This window comes from Cupressus sempervirens, chromosome 5, assembly GCF_028749045.1.
Source record: "Cupressus sempervirens isolate cs-2001-9-10 chromosome 5, ASM2874904v1, whole genome shotgun sequence".
Taxonomy (NCBI): domain Eukaryota; kingdom Viridiplantae; phylum Streptophyta; class Pinopsida; order Cupressales; family Cupressaceae; genus Cupressus; species Cupressus sempervirens.
The window spans coordinates 82,010,225-82,030,075 of record NC_143122.1 but is presented as its reverse complement, the minus strand read 5'-3'; the positions used below and the strand labels follow the sequence as shown (position 1 = coordinate 82,030,075).

The following is a 19,851-nucleotide window of genomic DNA, read 5'->3' as shown; positions in this document are numbered from 1 at the left end:
TTTGTCCTTTATGTGTGGTTATTGGTGTTGGGTTCAGGTTTGACCTAGTACTTTGACCAATCCGAATGTTTAACGGAGGCTTGGGGTTTTTTTTTGTGATGATGTTATGTATACGCTCTTTTATACCTGACCATGGTGATGTGTCGTGTTTTTATGATGAGTTATGATCAGTGTTTGTTTGTGCTTTTCATTTGCTTATATAGAACTGAGGTGATAATTGTGACTTTCTTATTGTAACCTTTGAACTTTTGATCAGTTATCTTCTAATGCTTTCCAGTTGCTTGTATAGGACTGAGGTGATTATTGTGATTTGTCTTGTGGTGCTTTCTAGTTGCTTGCATAGGACTAAGGTGAATATTGTGTTTTATCTATAGGTGCTTTCCAGTCACTTATAAAGGACTGAGGTGAAAACTATGATTCTATGATTTGTATTGTTATTAGCCTAGGGTAGGTAATCTATGTGTACATTGGGAAGTCGCTTGCAATGGAGGCCGAACCTCTAAGTGGCTACTTGGGTAACCCATTGTAAGTTGTTTTAATAGGTGATAACATTTCATTAAATGGGTCTTAAAATGAATTAATAAGAGTTATTGTTTTTCCTCACCCATGCCTTAAGTGCTAGTACAGGCTAGGATGGGAGTAGAGAGGATGTTTGGTTGCGACCTTGCTTCATTAGTATGCCTTGTCTGTACGAAAGGATATTGGTGTCACATAGAGACACTAGGGGGCCGGAGTCCAGAGTGGCTGCCAGGGTAACCTTAGAGTTGGCTCATGCAATGACACTTGCCCACTTACATAATAGATTTCTTGCATGTCTTTGTTGCCTCTGGGTTTAGATGTTACTAGTGTCTTGGTACCCTTTGAGATAGATTGCTTTCAGGTGTTTCCTTGACCTAGATGTTGGTTAAGACTTGAGTTTTGATATCCATTTGGGACTTCAGACTATCTCCTCAGCACGGTGGGAGTGGGTCATTTAGGTTCCACAAGGTTGAGTGGTATTGCATTTTTTTTATACCATTGAGATCCTACAACTAGATGTCATTGTTGGATGTCCTTGTGCAAATGATTCTTTCTTTCTGATCTTGTGTTTTTTGATGGATGGTTATATTATGTTGTATTGTACTTGATTATTAGAGATCTTATGAGATGATGAATTTATTTTATGATGTATATTGTAATGTTTCTTTCTAGAATTGTCTTATGAAGTCTCGTAGTATGCTTCAGGTAGTTTAGTTGTGTGCTCCAGGTAGTATCCCTCAATGCTTTAGGTGGCCAGTGCTTTGAGTCAGTGCTTCAAGTAGTTCTCCCTCAGTGCTTTTGGTGGTCAGTGCTTCAAGTCAGTGCTTCAGGTCAATGCTTCAGGTAGTTCTCCCTCGGTGCTTCGGGTGGCCAACGCTTCAAGTCAGTGCTTCAGATAGTTCTCCCTCAATGCTTCGGGTGGCCAGTGCTTTAGGTCAGTACTTCAAGTAGTTCTCCCTCAATGCTTCAAGTGGCCAGTGCCTCAAGTCCATACGATATTACCTTGATGGTCGTACGATAGAGGGTATGGCCGTACAGTGTAGAATGGAGGGTACGGAGTGAAGATTAAGTTGTGAAGCAAATGGTGTACGGATTGTAGGAAAATGGCTAGTAATGCAACTAGAACTTAAAGACCCAAATTCATCAAATAAAGTCAAAACATGAATGGAGATAGAAGATATATATAATCTTCAAATAATATTTGCCACAAGATGGTGCTTTGATTTGCTAGATTCAAGCAAAGTATTATATGCAATGAAATAGGGTGAGGATTGAATCCCACCGAAACCGGACAAGCTAAGTAGGGAAGATCTTTCACTTCCAAAATAGCGAACAATAGAGAATCTCAGCAGGAATTCGCAGTATAAAGAAATATAATCCAAACTGCATACCTAACAACTATCCACATGCCATGTTTAAATACCCATCAAGGAAAACCTTTCTGAGGGTGTACAAAGATAGCCGACGGCAACACTTACCAATGGAAACAAAAACAAAAATGGGTCCAAGATATACTAAATCAATCGGAACCACACATACAGATATTAACTTGGAACCCATATTAATTAATTAAAGTAACTAATTAAAGGTCATTTTATTGTATTATTTAAATTCTGGGACCAGTTAATTAATTAATTAAATTAAATTATTACATTTTCAAATTGGGGACATTACATATATTCTTTGAGTTTTTCATACCCTGTGACTTGTACAGTGGATGATTATGCATTCTATTTATGCCAAGTGGCATCCTGTAATTGTATATTATTTAAATGGATTCGTACTTGTAGTTATTCTTTGATGTGGATTTGTTATATATTGGATTTAGTATTAATTAAACTTAAATGTGATTCAAAGTCATGGGACACTTAAAAGATGTAATCTGTTTTATGGATTGTGTTTATGTATGCGATTATTACTTCCGCTATATTATATCTATTGTTATTAAGTTATTATCTTTCAAAAAAAAAATGTTTGACAAACTTAGTGGAACATTCGGTTAATTTCTTTTGGGTTCCCTAGTGGGGCATTACACCATGTGTCACTCTGAATTCCCTTTTATCACCTCTCATTGTCTTTGTCGTAGCACTACATAGTGAACCAAAATTTCTGATAAACTTTCCGTAGAAACTTTTCAACCCATGAAATGGTCCAACTTCTCCAACACTTTTAGGTGTAGACCATTTAAGTGTAGCTTTTACCTTTTCAAGATCCATCTTAAGTCCATTAGAGATCACAAAACCAAGGTACAAAATCTCCTTCATAAAAGAACATTTATTCAAGTTTATCAACAACTTTCCCTCCTTCAGCCTCTCCAACACTTGTCTGATATGCATTAGTTGTTCATCTTTAGTCTTACTATAGATTAGTATGTCATCAATATACACAATCACAAACTTATCCAAGAATTTCTTCAAAACCTCATTTATCAATCTTATGAAAGTACTAGGCGCATTAGTCAAGCCAAAGGGAATAACCAACCAATCATACAAACTCTCATTAGTCTTAAACCAATCTTCGATCCATCCCCTCCTCTAATTCTAATCTAATGATAACCACTCTTCAAATCAATCTTGGTAAAATACATTGCTCTACTAAAACGATCCATAATGTCATCCATTCTAGGCAAAGGAAACATATAATTAATAATTATTTTGTTTATAGCTCTAGAATCAGGTGCACATTTTTCATTCTCCATTTTTTTTAGGTTGACATTTTAGGTTGACATACAATAGGTATTTGTACAAGGACTCAAACTTTCTCTAATCAAACCCTTATCGAGCAACTCTTGCACTTGTCTATTCAATTCTTCATTCTCTGCATGTGTTAGTCTATGTGGTGCTTTATTAGGCAAACTAGTTCCAAGTATTAAATCCATACAATGACTAATACTTCTTAAAGCAGGTAAACCATCGAGTACATTATCTGAAATAATATCTTGAAATTCTGGCAACAAGGATCTAACCTCAAGTGCATCTTCAACTTCATCTTGTTTCTCAATCTTTCAAGGGATCAAAGCAAAACTTATATTTTGTTTCTTCATGTCCTTAACAAACTGATTTCCTTCAACAAATTGGACCCTAATCGTGGTACAATGATTCTCTTTGGGTTTCTCTATCAAAGGTAACAATATTTGTTTCTTTCCATTAGCCCAAATAGTATATTGATTCAGTCTACCATCATGCAAAGCTTATCTATCATACTACCAAGGTCTTCGCAAAAGAATGTGACAACAATCCAAAGGCATAATATCACACAAGACTTCATCATAGGAATTCCCAATCTTGAATTTCACAAGGTATTGTTCACTTACCAATAACTTGTGCTCATCCTTGATCCAAGCAATGTGATGAGGATTACAATGTTTCAATCTCTGCAACTGCAACTTAGATACCAACTCCTCAGATTCTGAATTATCCGAACTACGACTATCAATGATCACTTTGGTATATTTTCCTTTGATCTTACATCTGGTTTTGAAAAGGCTTTTCCTCAAAATAGGTTCTCGATCTAACAGTTCATTCCACAAAGTTCTTTTGATCATCAAGTTCTCTCAATTTTCAAGTTCATTAGATGGGTCAATAGCTTCCTCTTGAACCAAAGAATTTTTGCTGCTAATTCATGTCTTCTTACCTAAAAAGTTATGTTCAAAGGTTCTATGTCCTTCACATTTAAAACAAGTTCACTAAAACCAAAATCTATCTTCCCTTTTGCCAATACTATTACTCCTAGGGTAAGTAGAAGAATTACCTTTCATGTAGTTATCTCTTCCTCTACTAGCATTATCCTCTTTCCACTATGATTTGCCTTGTCATGAGATGTACTGTTAGATCTGCTACTTTCTCCATAAGATCTTCCACCTCTTGTCCTTTGTCTATGTTCTTGTTTCTTTGCCAATATTTCTTCAACTAGTAAGGCATGCAAGTATGCTTCTTCCATGCTTTCCATCTTTGCAAAATTGATCTCATTCTGAATTGAAGTTCTCAGGCCATACCTCATCATCAACATGTCCAGATCTGATGTCCAACTTGTAGAGTTCCTCAGTGTAATCTTTCACAGTCATATCTTTTTGTCTCAAATTTTGCATTATTCTAATAAATTAACTTGATAATCAGCACGAAGGAATTTCATTTTCAACTTATCAACCATTTTCACCCAAGTCTTGATCTTTTCCTTTCCTCTTGTATGTGTATCAGTTTGCAAGTGTTCCCACCAAAGAGAAGCATGTCATCTGAATTTAGTAGTTGCTAACTTCACTTTCCTATCATTAGAGGTACTTTCATAATCGAAATACTTCTCCATCTCAAAGATCCAATCCAACAAAGCATCTATATCAAGCTTTCCACAACAGCTAGAAGGATCAAAAGAAAGTTTTGAATTTGCTCTAATCAAAGCTCTCAAAAATCTCTCCTCGTCTTATTCTACTTCAGGTTCAAAATTAGATGCAACTACTACTTGTTAATCACAAACATCATCAAGATGTACTCCTCTTCTCAGGGTTGTCTCAACAGCTTCTAGTCTAGCTGCAATTTATCTCAACATGTCCATGACAGCATTATTTGCATTTCCTCTACCTTGAACCATTTTGAGAATTGTTCCTACAAGAATCATAACCTTTTGCAAGTTATAGGTCAAAAATCAGATATGCCACCTTACAACCAATCCAAACAAGGTTCTCCACTATCCCAAGACTCCACAAGGAAGAAAACCTTTACTCTAATACCACCTGACGCAAGGGAGAATAGATAAATAGACCCAAGGGAAACATTCACCAACCACCCTGCTAGAGTTACACACGAAAGCCAACACAAATATGGAACAAACAATTGTTTATATTGAATCCATTATAGATATGCTGAGGCAATCTTCTTACAATGTGCTAGGCATAAGGCCTACCCGGTTGCAGCCATATACAACTGAATTACAATCAATGAGCTTAGAAGCCCAAGCTTACAAAGCCAAACTTATGTTATCCTTCTTCTACTTGATCATTACTTACTCTAATCCTAGATCTCAAATATATAACCATCAAGACCACAAGTCAGCCTAACAGATACAATTATTAGAAAATATAGGCCCTGCCTCAAAGGGGAAATCAGTGGCCACACAATTAAGAAAACTAACATCTGTGGAAGCAAAGATAGGTCCACACGTGATCCAAGAAGAAATCCGCAAGGCCATGGAAAGCCTTGATATCACAAAAACCTCGCACAAGCAAATAAACACATGTTACTCAACACATCAAGACATGAACACACCTCGAGTAAAAGGAAAGATCTCTTCGACAAGATGAAATTAAATTCTGCGAACACAGGGGAATGATCCACGATAGGTCCACATGAGGTAATCAACTACACGGAAAGAGATAACGCAAACAGCAAGGACTGGCCCAATAAGCTGGAAATATGTTGGAACAATAATCTAGGAATATTTTTTGTTGATGCAAGATTGCCAAAGAACCCAAGATGCTCCTACATCAGCAATTCTGGTTCTAAATTCAATAAGAGGGTCTTTGGAAGCAGTTGGGCGATTGGTGGAATCACTCCACTACAGTGCTTAGCTAGGTTCTAGATTTCATCTTGGCAATGGTTTTGGGGCTCAGATTAATGGATTTACTAATTATAGTAAGTTAGAGGTTGATAGAGAGTGACAGTAACTATTTTTAGTAAGGTGATTGGATGCACAATGGACACAATGGTCAACTTCCAGGTTCAAATGGACATGAGAAATAATGATTATTTATGGAGTTACATAATCATTAATAAAATGATTACTTTATTAACAAAGTGCAATTATAATATTAAGGTATTAAAAATCACTTTATGTGCGATAGGGTCATGACTCTCAATTAAATGTCACTTACAGTACATTATTGATTGAATAAAAGAGGGTGCCCAAGATGAAAAGATAATATAAAGTTTTTATTAAAAAATCCAAAAGTGGATTTGAAAGAGGAATGAAATGTTTTTAAGGAGATTGGGGTTATAAAAAGGTCTCAAAAAGAAAATAGATTCATTCTTGATGATATTTGACTTAAGATATTTTGGAGTTCTTTCTCGGAGAAGGAACCGGCTAGCATTTCAGCCATATTTGATCATTGAGAACGAAAACTCCTATTGATTCCATCTATCAGAGGTTGTGTAAAATTAGCTGAAGATTGCTTAAAGGGCTGGCTACATACAATGTCATAATTGAGCTTAATTGGAGAAGTTGTGAAAATTTTGGATGAGGCTTTGTGCATGTATTTGAATGTTTAGCAGCTGCAGATTCTAAAGTTATTTTTGCTGCAATTATAAATCAGATTACAAGCATTTGTTTGTTGAAGAATTCATCTGCTTGTATTATTCATCCTTTAAGTGGGTTTTAAGGCATAAATCACTAGTGAGTTCATTAATTGTAACTCCCGGATTTTTTGGGTATTTTTGTGAAGTAACCCCGACAGGTTATTGATTCTCAAACTTCAGGGATTAGACATTTTGGCAAATAGTTAGCAATCAAGCACTGAAGATCCTCACTATAAGAGTCACTTGAGTACAATACTGGAGTATAAGCCTCTTATCAAATACTTGCCATGAACAAGACTAATCTTACGCAATGAATAATAATAATATTGACAAAATCAGGAAGTGATTCAGTTGCAAAGAGCTATAGTATTAGCTATTCAGTTTTATGGGTAATCAAATGAAAAAAATTACTGAGTCTGAAAATTACAACAGCACAATATTGGAAATGGAACTCAGCTCTTTCTAATAGAGTAACATTAAGGGAAACCTGGGAAATCTCCTTGCTACCTCCTGTACGATATCCTCTGCGTGCCTTCTCTGATCCTCTGCTGAAACTGGTCACTGCTCTACTGCCGGCTGAGAATGAATCGCCCTTCCTTAACGCTCGGACTCAGTTCAATTCGGCGAGAATTCCAACAATTCTGCTGGCAATCGTACTACCCAAAAACTCCTATTTGCCACCGCATGTAAGACGATTCCCGTCCCTTGATGCCTATGCGATATAGTTGCCGCCGTGTGGAGTGTGAAAGCGCTGTCGGAACCGGTGGCTTAGCTTATAGAGCCGCTGCGAAGGTTATCCACCTTCAATACATACACCCGCAAATTGCATGAAAACCCCTCCTTCCAATTAACGCTGCCACTAGGTATCGAATGCAAATTTTTAATGTAATTCGTAACCTGTGTTCGGAGCCTGAATTCCGTCTGATGTTTGGAGGAATTGTGCCCTGAGTCGTATTTGGAAAATTCCTCCTGTCTTATGTGCAGTCCCACGAAATATGTATAGATGGGCTGTTTCTTCAAATCCGCTAATTATTTCCTCTTGTGGTGAGCAAAAGTAAAACCTTAGATGCACACAGATTGATGTGCCTTCAGCCCGGCTATCCTTGACAATGGTGTAGTTAATTGTGAGCTCTATCGAGTAGGGTATCAAATTGTCCTCCGCTGCTGCTAGTTATAAACTCATATTTCTTCAGTTCGGCTGTTGCCTTTAACCAAATTCTTCACTGTCATCCGACTGCAATAAAATGTATCATTCAAATTGGCCTTTGACCACGAATTTAGCCCTGATGAAATGACTGTCGTGCCACCTCCAATGTGCAACCCTTCGGGGGAATATTTCACCTCCTCAGTTATGCAGATCCAAGGGAGTTTTCGTTCCCAGAGACCTAATGGAAATTTGCAGACTAATGACTACAAATTGCCTCAGTTGAAGAAGAAATTGAATCCACCAAATCGCTTGTCCAAATGGGAGCCTTATGTCCTCTATTTATTCACTTCGCTGAGAAGTTTCTGGAAGTTTTCCGGAATCATCTTTTATGATGTACTTCAACTATTAAACTTTATAAAATTAAATAAATAACATTATAAAGTTAGAGTACAACCTTAATTTAATATTAGAACGAGTAGGCCCCACTTACTAAATTATCATTCTTCAAGAGCAAAATTGTAATTATCGGAAGACAAAAATGACCCTCTTCCCATAGTCATTTGCCTACGAGAGTCGATGATAGGCAAATCCCCTGTTAAAGTTATGTCCCTAAAAAGGGGACATGACAGTCCGCCCCTCCTGAAATTGCTTGCCCTCAAGCAATCCCAAGGCTGGATGCTGCAGAATTGTCTCATTTTCCCAAGTAGCATCTTCGACTGGTAGATCCTTCCATTTAACCAAATATTCTCTGATTACTCTTCTGCGGAGCTGTTTTTCTCTGCTTTCTAGAATGAATTCCGACACGAGGATCAATTTCCCTTCATCATCCAAGGGAGGTAATACTGCAGAAGGTATCACATTCTGTCCCAACGCCTTTTTGAGGCATGATACATGAAACACATTATATACTTTGCTGTCTGCTGGAAGCTCAAGCTCATAAGCCAATTCCCCTATTCGCCTGATAATCTTGAAAGGTCCATAATACCTGGGCTTAAGCTTTTCTGACCCACTCTTTTTGAGAGTAGATTGTCGAAATGGTTGAAGCATTAAGTAAACCATATCACCTACCACAAAGCTCCTCTCCGTCCTTTTTTGATCTGCGTATTGCTTATATTGATTCTGTGCCCGAGCTATGTTATCCCGTAGAGAGTTAATAATGTCTTTACTTTCTTGCATTAGATCCCCGGCACGTGGAACCCGAACATCACCCATTAACAAGTCGATGAAACTCGGTGTATCATAGCCATATAATGCTCGGAAAGGTGTCATCTGGATAGACATGTGGAAAGTTGTGTTATAGCAATACTCACACAAATAAATCCATCTTACCCAAGCCTTCTACTGATCAACCACGTAATTCCTCAAGTAGCCTTTCACCCATTTGTTTACTATCTCTGTCTGTCCATCGGTTTGCGGATGATAACTGTTACTGGGTGTGAGCTCAGTGCCACATAATCGGAACACCTCTCGCCAAAAATGACTCAAGAATCTACTATCCCTGTCACTGACAACACTGCAGGGTATCCCATGTAACCTGAAAACCTCTCTAAAGAATACCTTTGCTACCTGTACTGCAGTATAAGTAGTGGTGATGGGAAAGAAATGAGCATATTTCGTTAGTCTATCTACCACTACATAAATGCAATCTCGACCCTGAGCCTTGGGCAACCCGGTGATGAAATCCATGGATATGCATTCCCACTTCTGATGCGGAATGGGAAGTGGCTGTAGAAGTCCCGCTGGAAAGGTGTGCTCCTGTTTATTCTGTTGACAAACAGAACACTCACGAACATACTGCAAAACATCCTTCTTGAGTCCCTTCCATGTAAACCGTTCTCGCACCTGTCTATATGTTTTAAAGTATCCGGGGTGGCCAGCTATAGGTGATTCATGAAGAGCTCGCATAATAAATTGCTTCACCTTCGATCCTGGGACTAAAAATATCCTGTTTTTGTAAATAATCAACTCATCCACAAGTGTATACCTGGTATCAACAATTGTCCCGTCAACTATCCCAGATGCCCATGAGTCTCTAGCATATTCTGCAATAATCACATGCTTCCAATCCTCAGAGATCCCAATCATCGAACTAAGATGTGGTCTGCGTGACAAGGCATCCGCTACCACATTCTGCGTGCCCTTAACATAAGATATATCAAAGTCATATGCCTGTAACTTACTGACCCATTTTTGCTGCCTATCATTGAGATCCCTTTGCCCAAGGAAATGTCTTAAACTTTTGTGGTCAGTTTTTATGCAAAACTTGCCACCTACTAAGTACTGCCTGAACTTAGCTAATTCATGCATGATAGCTAACATCTCCTTGTCGTAAATGCTGAATGTTTTCTCTGGCCCACGGAGTTTTCTGCTTTCATATGCAATTGGGTGTTTATCCTGCATCAAAACAGCCCCAATACCATCTCCTGAGGCATCACACTGGAGTTCAAATGGCTTCGAAAAATCAGGCAATGCTAGTACCGGACATGAAGTCATGATCTCCTTAAATCTGTCAAAACAAGCCTGTGCCTTTGCTGTCCAAACGAAAGCTCCCTTTTTAAGCAAATCTGTCATAGGAGCCGCATGTCGCGAATATCCGCAAACAAATCTGCGGTAGAAGCCACATAAACCAAGGAACCCTCTCAGCTGTGTTAGGTTCTCAGGAATAGGCCACTCCATAATAGCGCGAATCTTATCAGGGTCCATCTGTACTCCTTCTTTACTGATAATATGTCCCAAGTATAATAATTCGATCATGCCTAAATCACATTTAGACTCTTTTGCATACAAGGACTCTGTTTGCAAGTTCTTCAGTACTGTCTCTAAATGCTCCATATGCTCGTGCCATGTTCGGCTGTATACCAAGATATCATCAAAAAAAACTAATACAAACTTCCTTAGCTGATGATGGAAAACCTTATTCATGGTGGACTGGAAAGTAGCTGGTGCATTGGTTAATCCAAATGGCATTACTACAAACTCAAAATGCCCACAGTGACACCTGAATGCAGTCTTCTCAATGTCCTGTTCTCTGACTCTAATCTGGTGGTAACCTGATCTCAAATCAATCTTACTAAAGTAACATGCCCCATGCAGTTCATCTATTAGCTCATCAATCCGTGGAATAGGATATCTATTCTTAATGGTTTTTTTATTCAGCATCCTGTAATCTATACACATCCATAACGAACCATCTTTCTTCTTAACCAAGACTACTAAGGAAGCAAAAGGAGACTTACTAGGTCTGATGTGTCCCATCGCCAGAAGCTCCTTGATGGTTTTTTCTATTTCATCTTTGAGCCTTTTTGGATGTCTGTATGGAGTGATCATAACTGGTTTAGCACCTTCTTCTAATTCGATGATGTGCTCAATCCCTCTATCAGGTGGTGTACCAGGTGGAATATCACTAAATACCTTACTATATTTTTCCCTCAATGTTCGTATGTCAGGATGATATTCTGTCTTTTGTTGTTGCTCCTGTGTAGGCATGAGAGTACACATGGTTGCCCATTCAATTTCCTCATGTCTGACCAATCTTTCTAATCGTCTGAGGGAAATTGTTCGGATGTCACTATTCCGGATAGCTCTCAACACATGTTGTTTCCCATCCACTTCAAACTTGATCTCCATGTCCTGGAGTCGAAAAGTGACCTCACCTAATAAACGTAACCATGTCATTCCCAAAACAATATCCAAGTCACCCATATTGACCACATGGTAATCTGCCTTGAACTCATAATTATTTAAGTGTAAAGGCATATCTCTAACCATCCTGTTGCACTTAAGAGTGTAACCATCAGCAACCTGTACTCGAAGACCTTCAAATTCTTCTGTCTTAATACCACGGCACTCAACCAATCATGCATCGATGAAATTATGCGTAGCTCCTGTATCAACCAATGTGATCACCTTCTGTCCTGCCAGAACACCACGTAATCTAAAAGATCCTTCCTGCTGAATGCTAGACAAGCGCCCTTGCTGTAAATGCAATTCAGGTTCCTCTTTTTGCTCTGAATTTCCTGTTTCTTCTTCAGACTCTGAACTACTGTGATCATCCTCTTTTACTGCACTGTCGGAATCTGATCCTTCGTAATATGCCCACATAACCCTATTGGCTTTTCCTTTAGGTCTCAAAGGACAATCATGATCTCTGTTATATGGACCTTTGCAATAGAAGCATAATTTCTTCCTGCGCAAGTCGTTTAATGCTTCTGCATCCAGGGGTGTGGTAGTTTTTCCTTTGGTTTCACTGCTCTTCCCTTTATTCTTATCAAACTTCTTATTGTCTCTGAAAGAGGTAGTACTCCTGGAAGTGAACCTGCTAGAAGGTGTTGTAAGCTCCATACTCCGTGCTTTCCTCATGGCTTCCTGCAGTGTTGGCGGGTCAAATGCCTTAATCCATCCCTTGAGAGGTTCAGACAATCCTTCTGTAAATAAGATAACTAACCTCCTTTCTGACACATCTGGTACCATGACTGACAACTTTTGAAATTCACTAATATAAACCTCTAAATTGCCAAACTGTCTTAACTGAGCAAGGTCGCGAAAATAAATTTCTGGATCCTTCTTATCAAAACGTTCAACCAATTGGTCCACAAAGTCCTGGTACGATGTTACCTGATTGTGCTGCAAAGTAACCATTCCATGTGACCACCAATCATGAGTTGCGCCTTCCAGATGCAAGGTGGCATATCTGATGACATCTATTTCAGACATAGGTCTTAACGCTAGGAAGGTGTCCAACTTATGAATCCAAGCTTGTGCTGTCATCTGACCACTACCATCGAAAAATGGTAAAGTGAGTTTACTAACAGCTCGCTGTAACTCACTATCATAACCTCCCCTAGGCTTCCTATTCTGGCGGTTGCTCCTCATATGTTCTCTCCTTTGGTTTAAATAGCGATCAAAGTTCAATAGTTCACGCACATGCGGGGGTAATGCCTGCCATTCTACAGTAGCAGCCCTAAGATCATCCTAGAAATCATCCGGTACATCATCTTCTCCCATCTCCTGAGCCTCTTCCCTTAGGAAAGTGGGACGAGTAGGCCTATTTGCTGTCCACGATCTACGCCTAGGTGCACCCTGTGATCCTGCCACACTTCTATTATCATGATCAGATGTGCCTCTTCCTTGTTCCTGAATCCTGGGCTGAACAATTCTTTCCATTATGGTAGTCAAAGCCTGTAGTGACTGAGCTATTTCTTGTTGTCCCATAGTCATGATTCTGCAAAACTCTCTGGTTTCATCATCATCGATTCTGGGAAATCTCGATGGACTTTGTGATTGTCTTTCACCCATATCTCTACCCTTAAATATTGTTCTCCTTCGAATATAGTACTTGGAATATGGTTGCATAAAATATTTCTACCCGACAGGATGGCAGGACTACGGCTCTGATACCACTGAAGTAACCCCGACAAGTTATTGATTCTCAAACTTCAGGGATTAGACATTTCGGCAAATAGTTAGCAATCAAGCACTGAAGATCCTCACTATAAGAGCCACTTGAGTACAATACTGGAGTATAAGCCTCTTATCAAATACTTGCCATGAACAAGACTAATCTTACGCAATGAATAATAATAATATTGACAAAATCAGGAAGTGATTCAGTTGCAAAGAGCTATAGTATTAGCTATTCAGTTTTATGGGTAATCAAATGAAAAAAATTACTAAGTCTGAAAATTACAACAGCACAATATTGGAAATGGAACTCAGCTCTTTCTAATAGAGTAACATTAAGGGAAACCTGGGAAATCTCCTTGCTACCTCCTGTACGATATCCTCTGCGTGCCTTCTCTGATCCTCTGCTGAAACTGGTCACTGCTCTACTGCCGGCTGAGAATGAATCGCCCTTCCTTAACGCTCGGACTCAGTTCAATTCGGCGAGAATTCCAACGATTCTGCTAGCAATCGTACTGCCCAAAAACTCCTATTTGCCACCGCATGTAAGACGATTCCCGTCCCTTGATGCCTATGCGATATAGTTGCCGCCGTGTGGAGTGTGAAAGCGCTGTCGGAACCGGTGGCTTAGCTTATAGAGCTGCTGCGAAGGTTATCCACCTTCAATACATACACCCGCAAATTGCATGAAAACCCCTCCTTCCAATTAACGCTGCCACTAGGTATCGAATGCGAATTTTTAATGTAATTCGTAACCTGTGTTCGGAGCCTGAATTCCGTCTGATTTTTGGAGGAATTGTGCCCTGAGTCGTATTTGGAAAATTCCTCCTGTCTTATGTGCAGTCCCACAAAATATGTATAGACGAGCTGTTTCTTCAAATCCGCTAATTATTTCCTCCTGTGGTGAGCAAAAGTAAAACCTTAGACGCACACAAATTGATGTGCCTTCAGCCCGGCTATCCTTGACAATGGTGTAATTAATTGTGAGCTCTACCGTGTAGGGTATCAAATTGTCCTCCGCTGCTGCTGGTTATAAACTCATATTTCTTCAGTTCGGCTGTTGCCTTTAACCAAATTCTTCACTGTCATCCGACTGCAATAAAATGTATCATTCAAATTGGCCTTTGACCACGAATTTAGCCCTAATGAAATGACTGTCGTGCCACCTCCAATGTGCAACCCTTCGGGGGAATATTTCACCTCCTCAGTTATGCAGATCCAAGGGAGTTTTCGTTCCCAGAGACCTAATGGAAATTTGCAGACTAATGACTACAAATTGCCTCAGTTGAAGAAGAAATTGAATCCACCAAATCACTTGTCCAAATGGGAGCCTTATGTCCTCTATTTATTCACTTCGCTGAGAAGTTTCTAGAAGTTTTCCGGAATCATCTTTTATGATGTACTTCAACTATTAAACTTTATAAAATTAAATAAATAACATTATAAAGTTAGAGTACAACCTTAATTTAATATTAGAACGAGTAGGCCCCACTTACTAAATTATCATTCTTCAAGAGCAAAATTGTAATTATCGGAAGACAAAAATGACCCTCTTCCCATAGTCATTTGCCTACGAGAGTCGATGATAGGCAAATCCCCTGTTAAAGTTATGTCGCTAAAAAGGGGACATGACATTTTGTTAATGATAATAGGGGTTATTTAATGAATTGGGTCGTCATTATACTGTGAAAATTCCCAGTAATCAAACTGGTATAAAATCTGGAATTTTCAGCCATGTATTTACTATTTTTAATGCACTTTCAGTTAAAGTTGTAAAAAGTATTATTGCGATATCTTTAATTTGCAGCATTATATTGTCATATGAAACAATGCAGATACATCACATTCAATCATCAAAACAAACACAAATAAGGCAAGAAATTTATATTTACAAGAATCCGCCTAGAGAGGGTTCTTGCATTGAGAGATTCTGGAAACCATAGTTGTGTTCATTATTCACTAAGAATGATACATATCATTATGGGTATTGATTTAATGCATTCTTGATAGTTAAACACCACCTTTTGGTATGTCACTTGCAGATTTTGCTAAAGGACTGACATTACTAGATAAATTGCCCTTCTAGGCAGGGCACCATTGCTCATTTGGCACATGGATTTTTGCCAGTCACTTCAATGTGCACATTTGGCAGGGATTTCTCTGGTTTAAAATCTGCATTTGATTGATTTTTGCTCATTCATTTTAAGGAGTTTGAAGAATTTTCCTGATCACTTGAAGATCTGAAAATAGACTTCTTGGCAATGTAATAAGGTCTACAAATTATTTTTAGGCATGTGCCTAAAATGTATATGTCCAATTAATTCACTTTTATTTAATAGAAGTGCAAAAAACAGACATGAATAAATATTACTGCATCATTACAAACACAATTAATTTCCATATTACAATGTAAAAAAACAAAAACACAGTTTACATTTCAATTTCAAATTGCAAACTGAGGAAGCAGGACAAGGGAATATATTACCCTAAAATCTGCTTTCCGCAAGACCTCCTTTGTTGTAGTCTGAAATGTATATCGCCTGTAGACCTTTTGAACAGCTGGCTTTGTAAGATCAAGATCCTGTAACATTTGCTAAATTAATTAAGAAGAAACTGATCTTAATCTCCAGTCTTATAATCAAGCTTACAATACCATGAATTAGGAAAGACTTTATAGAAAAAGATGAACCCGTATAGAAATGTTTAAAATAAATCCATGACCCAAAGTGAAAAAGGAAACCAAAAGAAAACCTGTTTAGCCTGCCATGGGCATATAAAAGGATGGGAATCCTGTGGGTTCAAACCTGACAAGATTGCCCATTGAAAATTTAAAAAGTAGAAGTTATTGAAACTCCAAACATTGAAACCCACTCCTATAGATAGGGGGTAAAGCCAACCAATCCAACTACTATAGATAGGGCCCCTGGACCTCCCTACCTAGTGGTGGACAAATTTACTATCTACTAAAGCAGCCAGATGGCTCAACCACTGAGCATGTATTAGATTGATCGACCTTCGTCATGAGGAATAGGAACAAGAATGCATGCTTATTAGCTGAGCTTAGATGATAGGCTGCTCAAGGTATAGCATTTGATTAAAATGGAATCATTCCAAACCGCTGGGACAGTGAGAAAATTTTAAGAAAAGTTCAATGTGAGATATTGAATACAGCAACAGATTTGACCCTTGAAAGTTTCACAGAATCCATCATTTATGGATCACTTAAAGACAAGCAGAACAAGCTAAAAGGTCAAAAGGGAACTAAGGGATTATAATAATTGAATGACAGTTAGACATTATGACTGCCGTGCCAAATGTCATAGAACTATCAACCTGCCTCTTGAGTAATCCATACACTTAATGGAAGCTAGGATATGAGGAAAATATGTGAATTATAATCTTACTGCCTGTAGAAACATGATGCTTATCCTTTATGTATTGTATTCTACCATCAAAAAAGTGTGCCTTACCTGTACTTTGTACTGAGTTCCAGATGTAAAAGTAGCATCAGGCCGAAAGGAATAGTCCTCATCTGGCCTCACTGCACCATAATCATGTTCTAAAGCAGCCTTTTTCAGTTTATCATCCATGCCATCATTCAGTGTGTCACTGTCAAGGCCTATTTGATCACCCTCCCAACCTAAGTCACCACTCCAATCCTCCTTACCAAAGCTAGAGGTCACCTTTCTGCGAGCTTTTTCAATTCTATCTAATTTCCGATAAAAAGAGTTTGGCTGTGGATAATTGTCATTGAATCCTCCAAACAACCGGTGTTCAAAATCATCAGCTGACTCAATAGATGACTCTCTTTCATTGGAAGAAGACCTAGGACCAACTGAGAGAAAACATTTAGTTGGAGGTCAAACAATTCATCAAGATAATTTATGGTGTGACAAAAGAAAGGCCTGAATGGTAACTCACAACTATCTGCAGCTCCAGCAGGATTAGATTCAGTTCCTGACAGACATTAAAGAGAGACAATATATTAAAAAAATGACCATACAAAAGACCAAAGAGACGCAATATATGGAAACAGGACTTTTTACCCTGTATTATAACCCTTTTTAAGATTAAAGAAGTTTACAAAACCATCATAGCAGTAACACAGAAGCCATCCAACTCTGACTGTAACAAATCAAATTTTAATTTGCACTAAAAAATGAAACTAACCAATAAAATTAAGAGCCAAATCAAATACCAAGCTTCAGCTATTATACTATTCAATTAAATTCCACTTATATTGAAAGCCCGTGTTTCATAACACTTCAAGGATGGCAGAGGACACATTACAACAGTCCAAGGACCATCTTTTGGGGACAGTAAGGGAATAGGGATATATATAGATAGATAGATAGATAGACCCAAATTTCTGCTGAACATCAGTATGACAGCAGCAACATAACATGGCACTGTCAAAATGATGTTTGATGAATGTCTGCACAAGCCTGCAAGCCAACCACACTCTAAATAAAAATTATTTGTCTGCACTTCTCAAAATATCACACTGTACAAAACCATGGCCAATGCACCCTTGCTCTCTTTTGAAACAGGCAAGAATAACTTACTCTAATGCCATATCAAGAATTTTAAAGTTTCAGAGTTATTAGTTACCGTATTCATGGGTTCTTGGACCCAGACACGGACACATGCATGTAATATTATGACTTGTCAAATTTCCATCATAATTACTTACTTCATATGCACTCTGATTGACAAGTTCTGAGGCATTGAAATCCTGCTTATCAAAGCAATTTGTAATTGGGGATTGTAAGGTAGGTTTTACTTCAAATTTAAAGGTGTTTTGCAGCTTAAAATGAGATAAATTAGCTTAGGCAACACTAGAATAAGTATATACAAATGAAAATTCAAAGATTGAAGCACTACACAGTCCCTTACTAGATCCGTTTGAAGCTAAGATACCGATTCTCTGCTCCTAGCGCCGGATGCTTGAGAGTATGCATCCAGGTGCGTGGATGCTTTTGGGTTCTACCCGGATGCTCCCAGGAAGTGCATCCTGGGCCTGTGGATGCTGATTGTATTAGAATATCAGTGTTACACAGGGACAAGCACCCCCCCTCCCAAACCTCGGAGTACCCATCCCCAAGACATTCCCGCATCGGGTACTCACGTACCCAAGTACTCCCACCTCCGCCATTCCACAACCATGCTACCACTGGAATGGGGACTTTGATATCTATTTGACTTTTGATTTTTGAATGTTACTATTGGGTATGTAGTTGTACATAGCAAAGAACCAAAAATCAGAATCAAATCGAAATCGGCAAGGCTTACTCGAATCATGAATCGCTTATGAATCACCTAAATCGCCGCTATGAATTGGCAAAGTGAAAAAACCCTTGAAATTTAAAGATTTTAACAATTTAAAACTTGTTTCATGCACCCTTTACTAAATATAACTAAAAAACACTATAACATCATCAAATAGAACTTAACATACATAAACAAGAAACCTAATTGATAAATCAATCACATATGTAAAATGTAAATTGTAGCTTAAGTAAATAAAAATCATAGGATCATAATGAATCATGACATAGATATATAGATTTAGAATTATAAATGTTGTCAGTATTTATTAATTTTCATAACATTGTGAAAGATTATATAAATATCTCCAAGTTAATATTAGTCCCTTGAAAATATATTCGATTTTATAAAATTTTAATAAAGATCAAATGTCTTTTACCTTTCAAAACATATATGAAAGTATAAATGAGGAACAAGAATGTTTTTCGTCATTTTTAATAACCTAAAGAAATAAATAAATAAAATGATAAAGAATAAAATAATGTATATATTAAAACATTACTCACCATTTTTACTTACCATTTCGCAACTTCTAGCATCCTCCAATCTTACCCTTGCGATTTCCTATATTCGCAAGCTCTTAATATTAGGCTTCCTAATGTTGCGATTTTTAGTTAAAAATTAGGGTTTTCTGAGAAAAATGAAGCTCCATATGCATTGATCCTACCATAAGAAAATGTAGGATTGATTTATGTTGAAAGGAAATTGCATTCTAATATTCTTCATGAATTGACATAGCTTCTTTAGCTAAATCAAGTACCTTCATAATATTACATAAATCCGATGAGAAATTATGCTTGTCATTTTAACTCAATTCTCTCATGAATTCAAACATGATATAGGACGAGATTCAATCATGCATCCATACTAAGTATTAGATGCAAATTTGTCGATGAGATTGTCTAGATTTGGGAAATATTTGTCAAGTAATGAAATCTCTGTAATGAAATATTTGCCGATTTGTTTAGCCAATTTCAGGCGATTTTGGGAGATTTTTAGTGAATCGCCATTTTGGAGATTTCTAACCCAAAAATCGGTGAGCCGATTCACTAACTCACCATGAATCGCTTGGCCTTAGTCGAATCACTGAATCACCCAAATTGCCTAAATCGCAAGAATTCACGTTACTCTAGTAATATGTTACTATGTTGATTGTCCAATGGTTTTAGTTCA

The 19,851-nt window shown here is 37.9% G+C and overlaps 1 protein-coding gene across 1 annotated transcript in view; it reads right to left on the bottom strand.

Moving 5' to 3' along the window:
• The window catches only part of LOC149554661 (uncharacterized), a 184,249-nt gene that overhangs the window by 80,609 nt on the left and 83,789 nt on the right, over positions 1-19,851 (bottom strand). The window contains exons 3-5 of the mRNA XM_089828723.1: positions 17,272-17,307; positions 16,821-17,185; positions 15,836-15,931 (exon numbers count right to left, since the gene is read on the bottom strand). Of these exons, the coding sequence (XP_089684849.1) occupies positions 15,836-15,931; positions 16,821-17,185; positions 17,272-17,307 (497 nt within the window). The remainder of the gene's footprint in view (positions 1-15,835; positions 15,932-16,820; positions 17,186-17,271; positions 17,308-19,851) is intronic.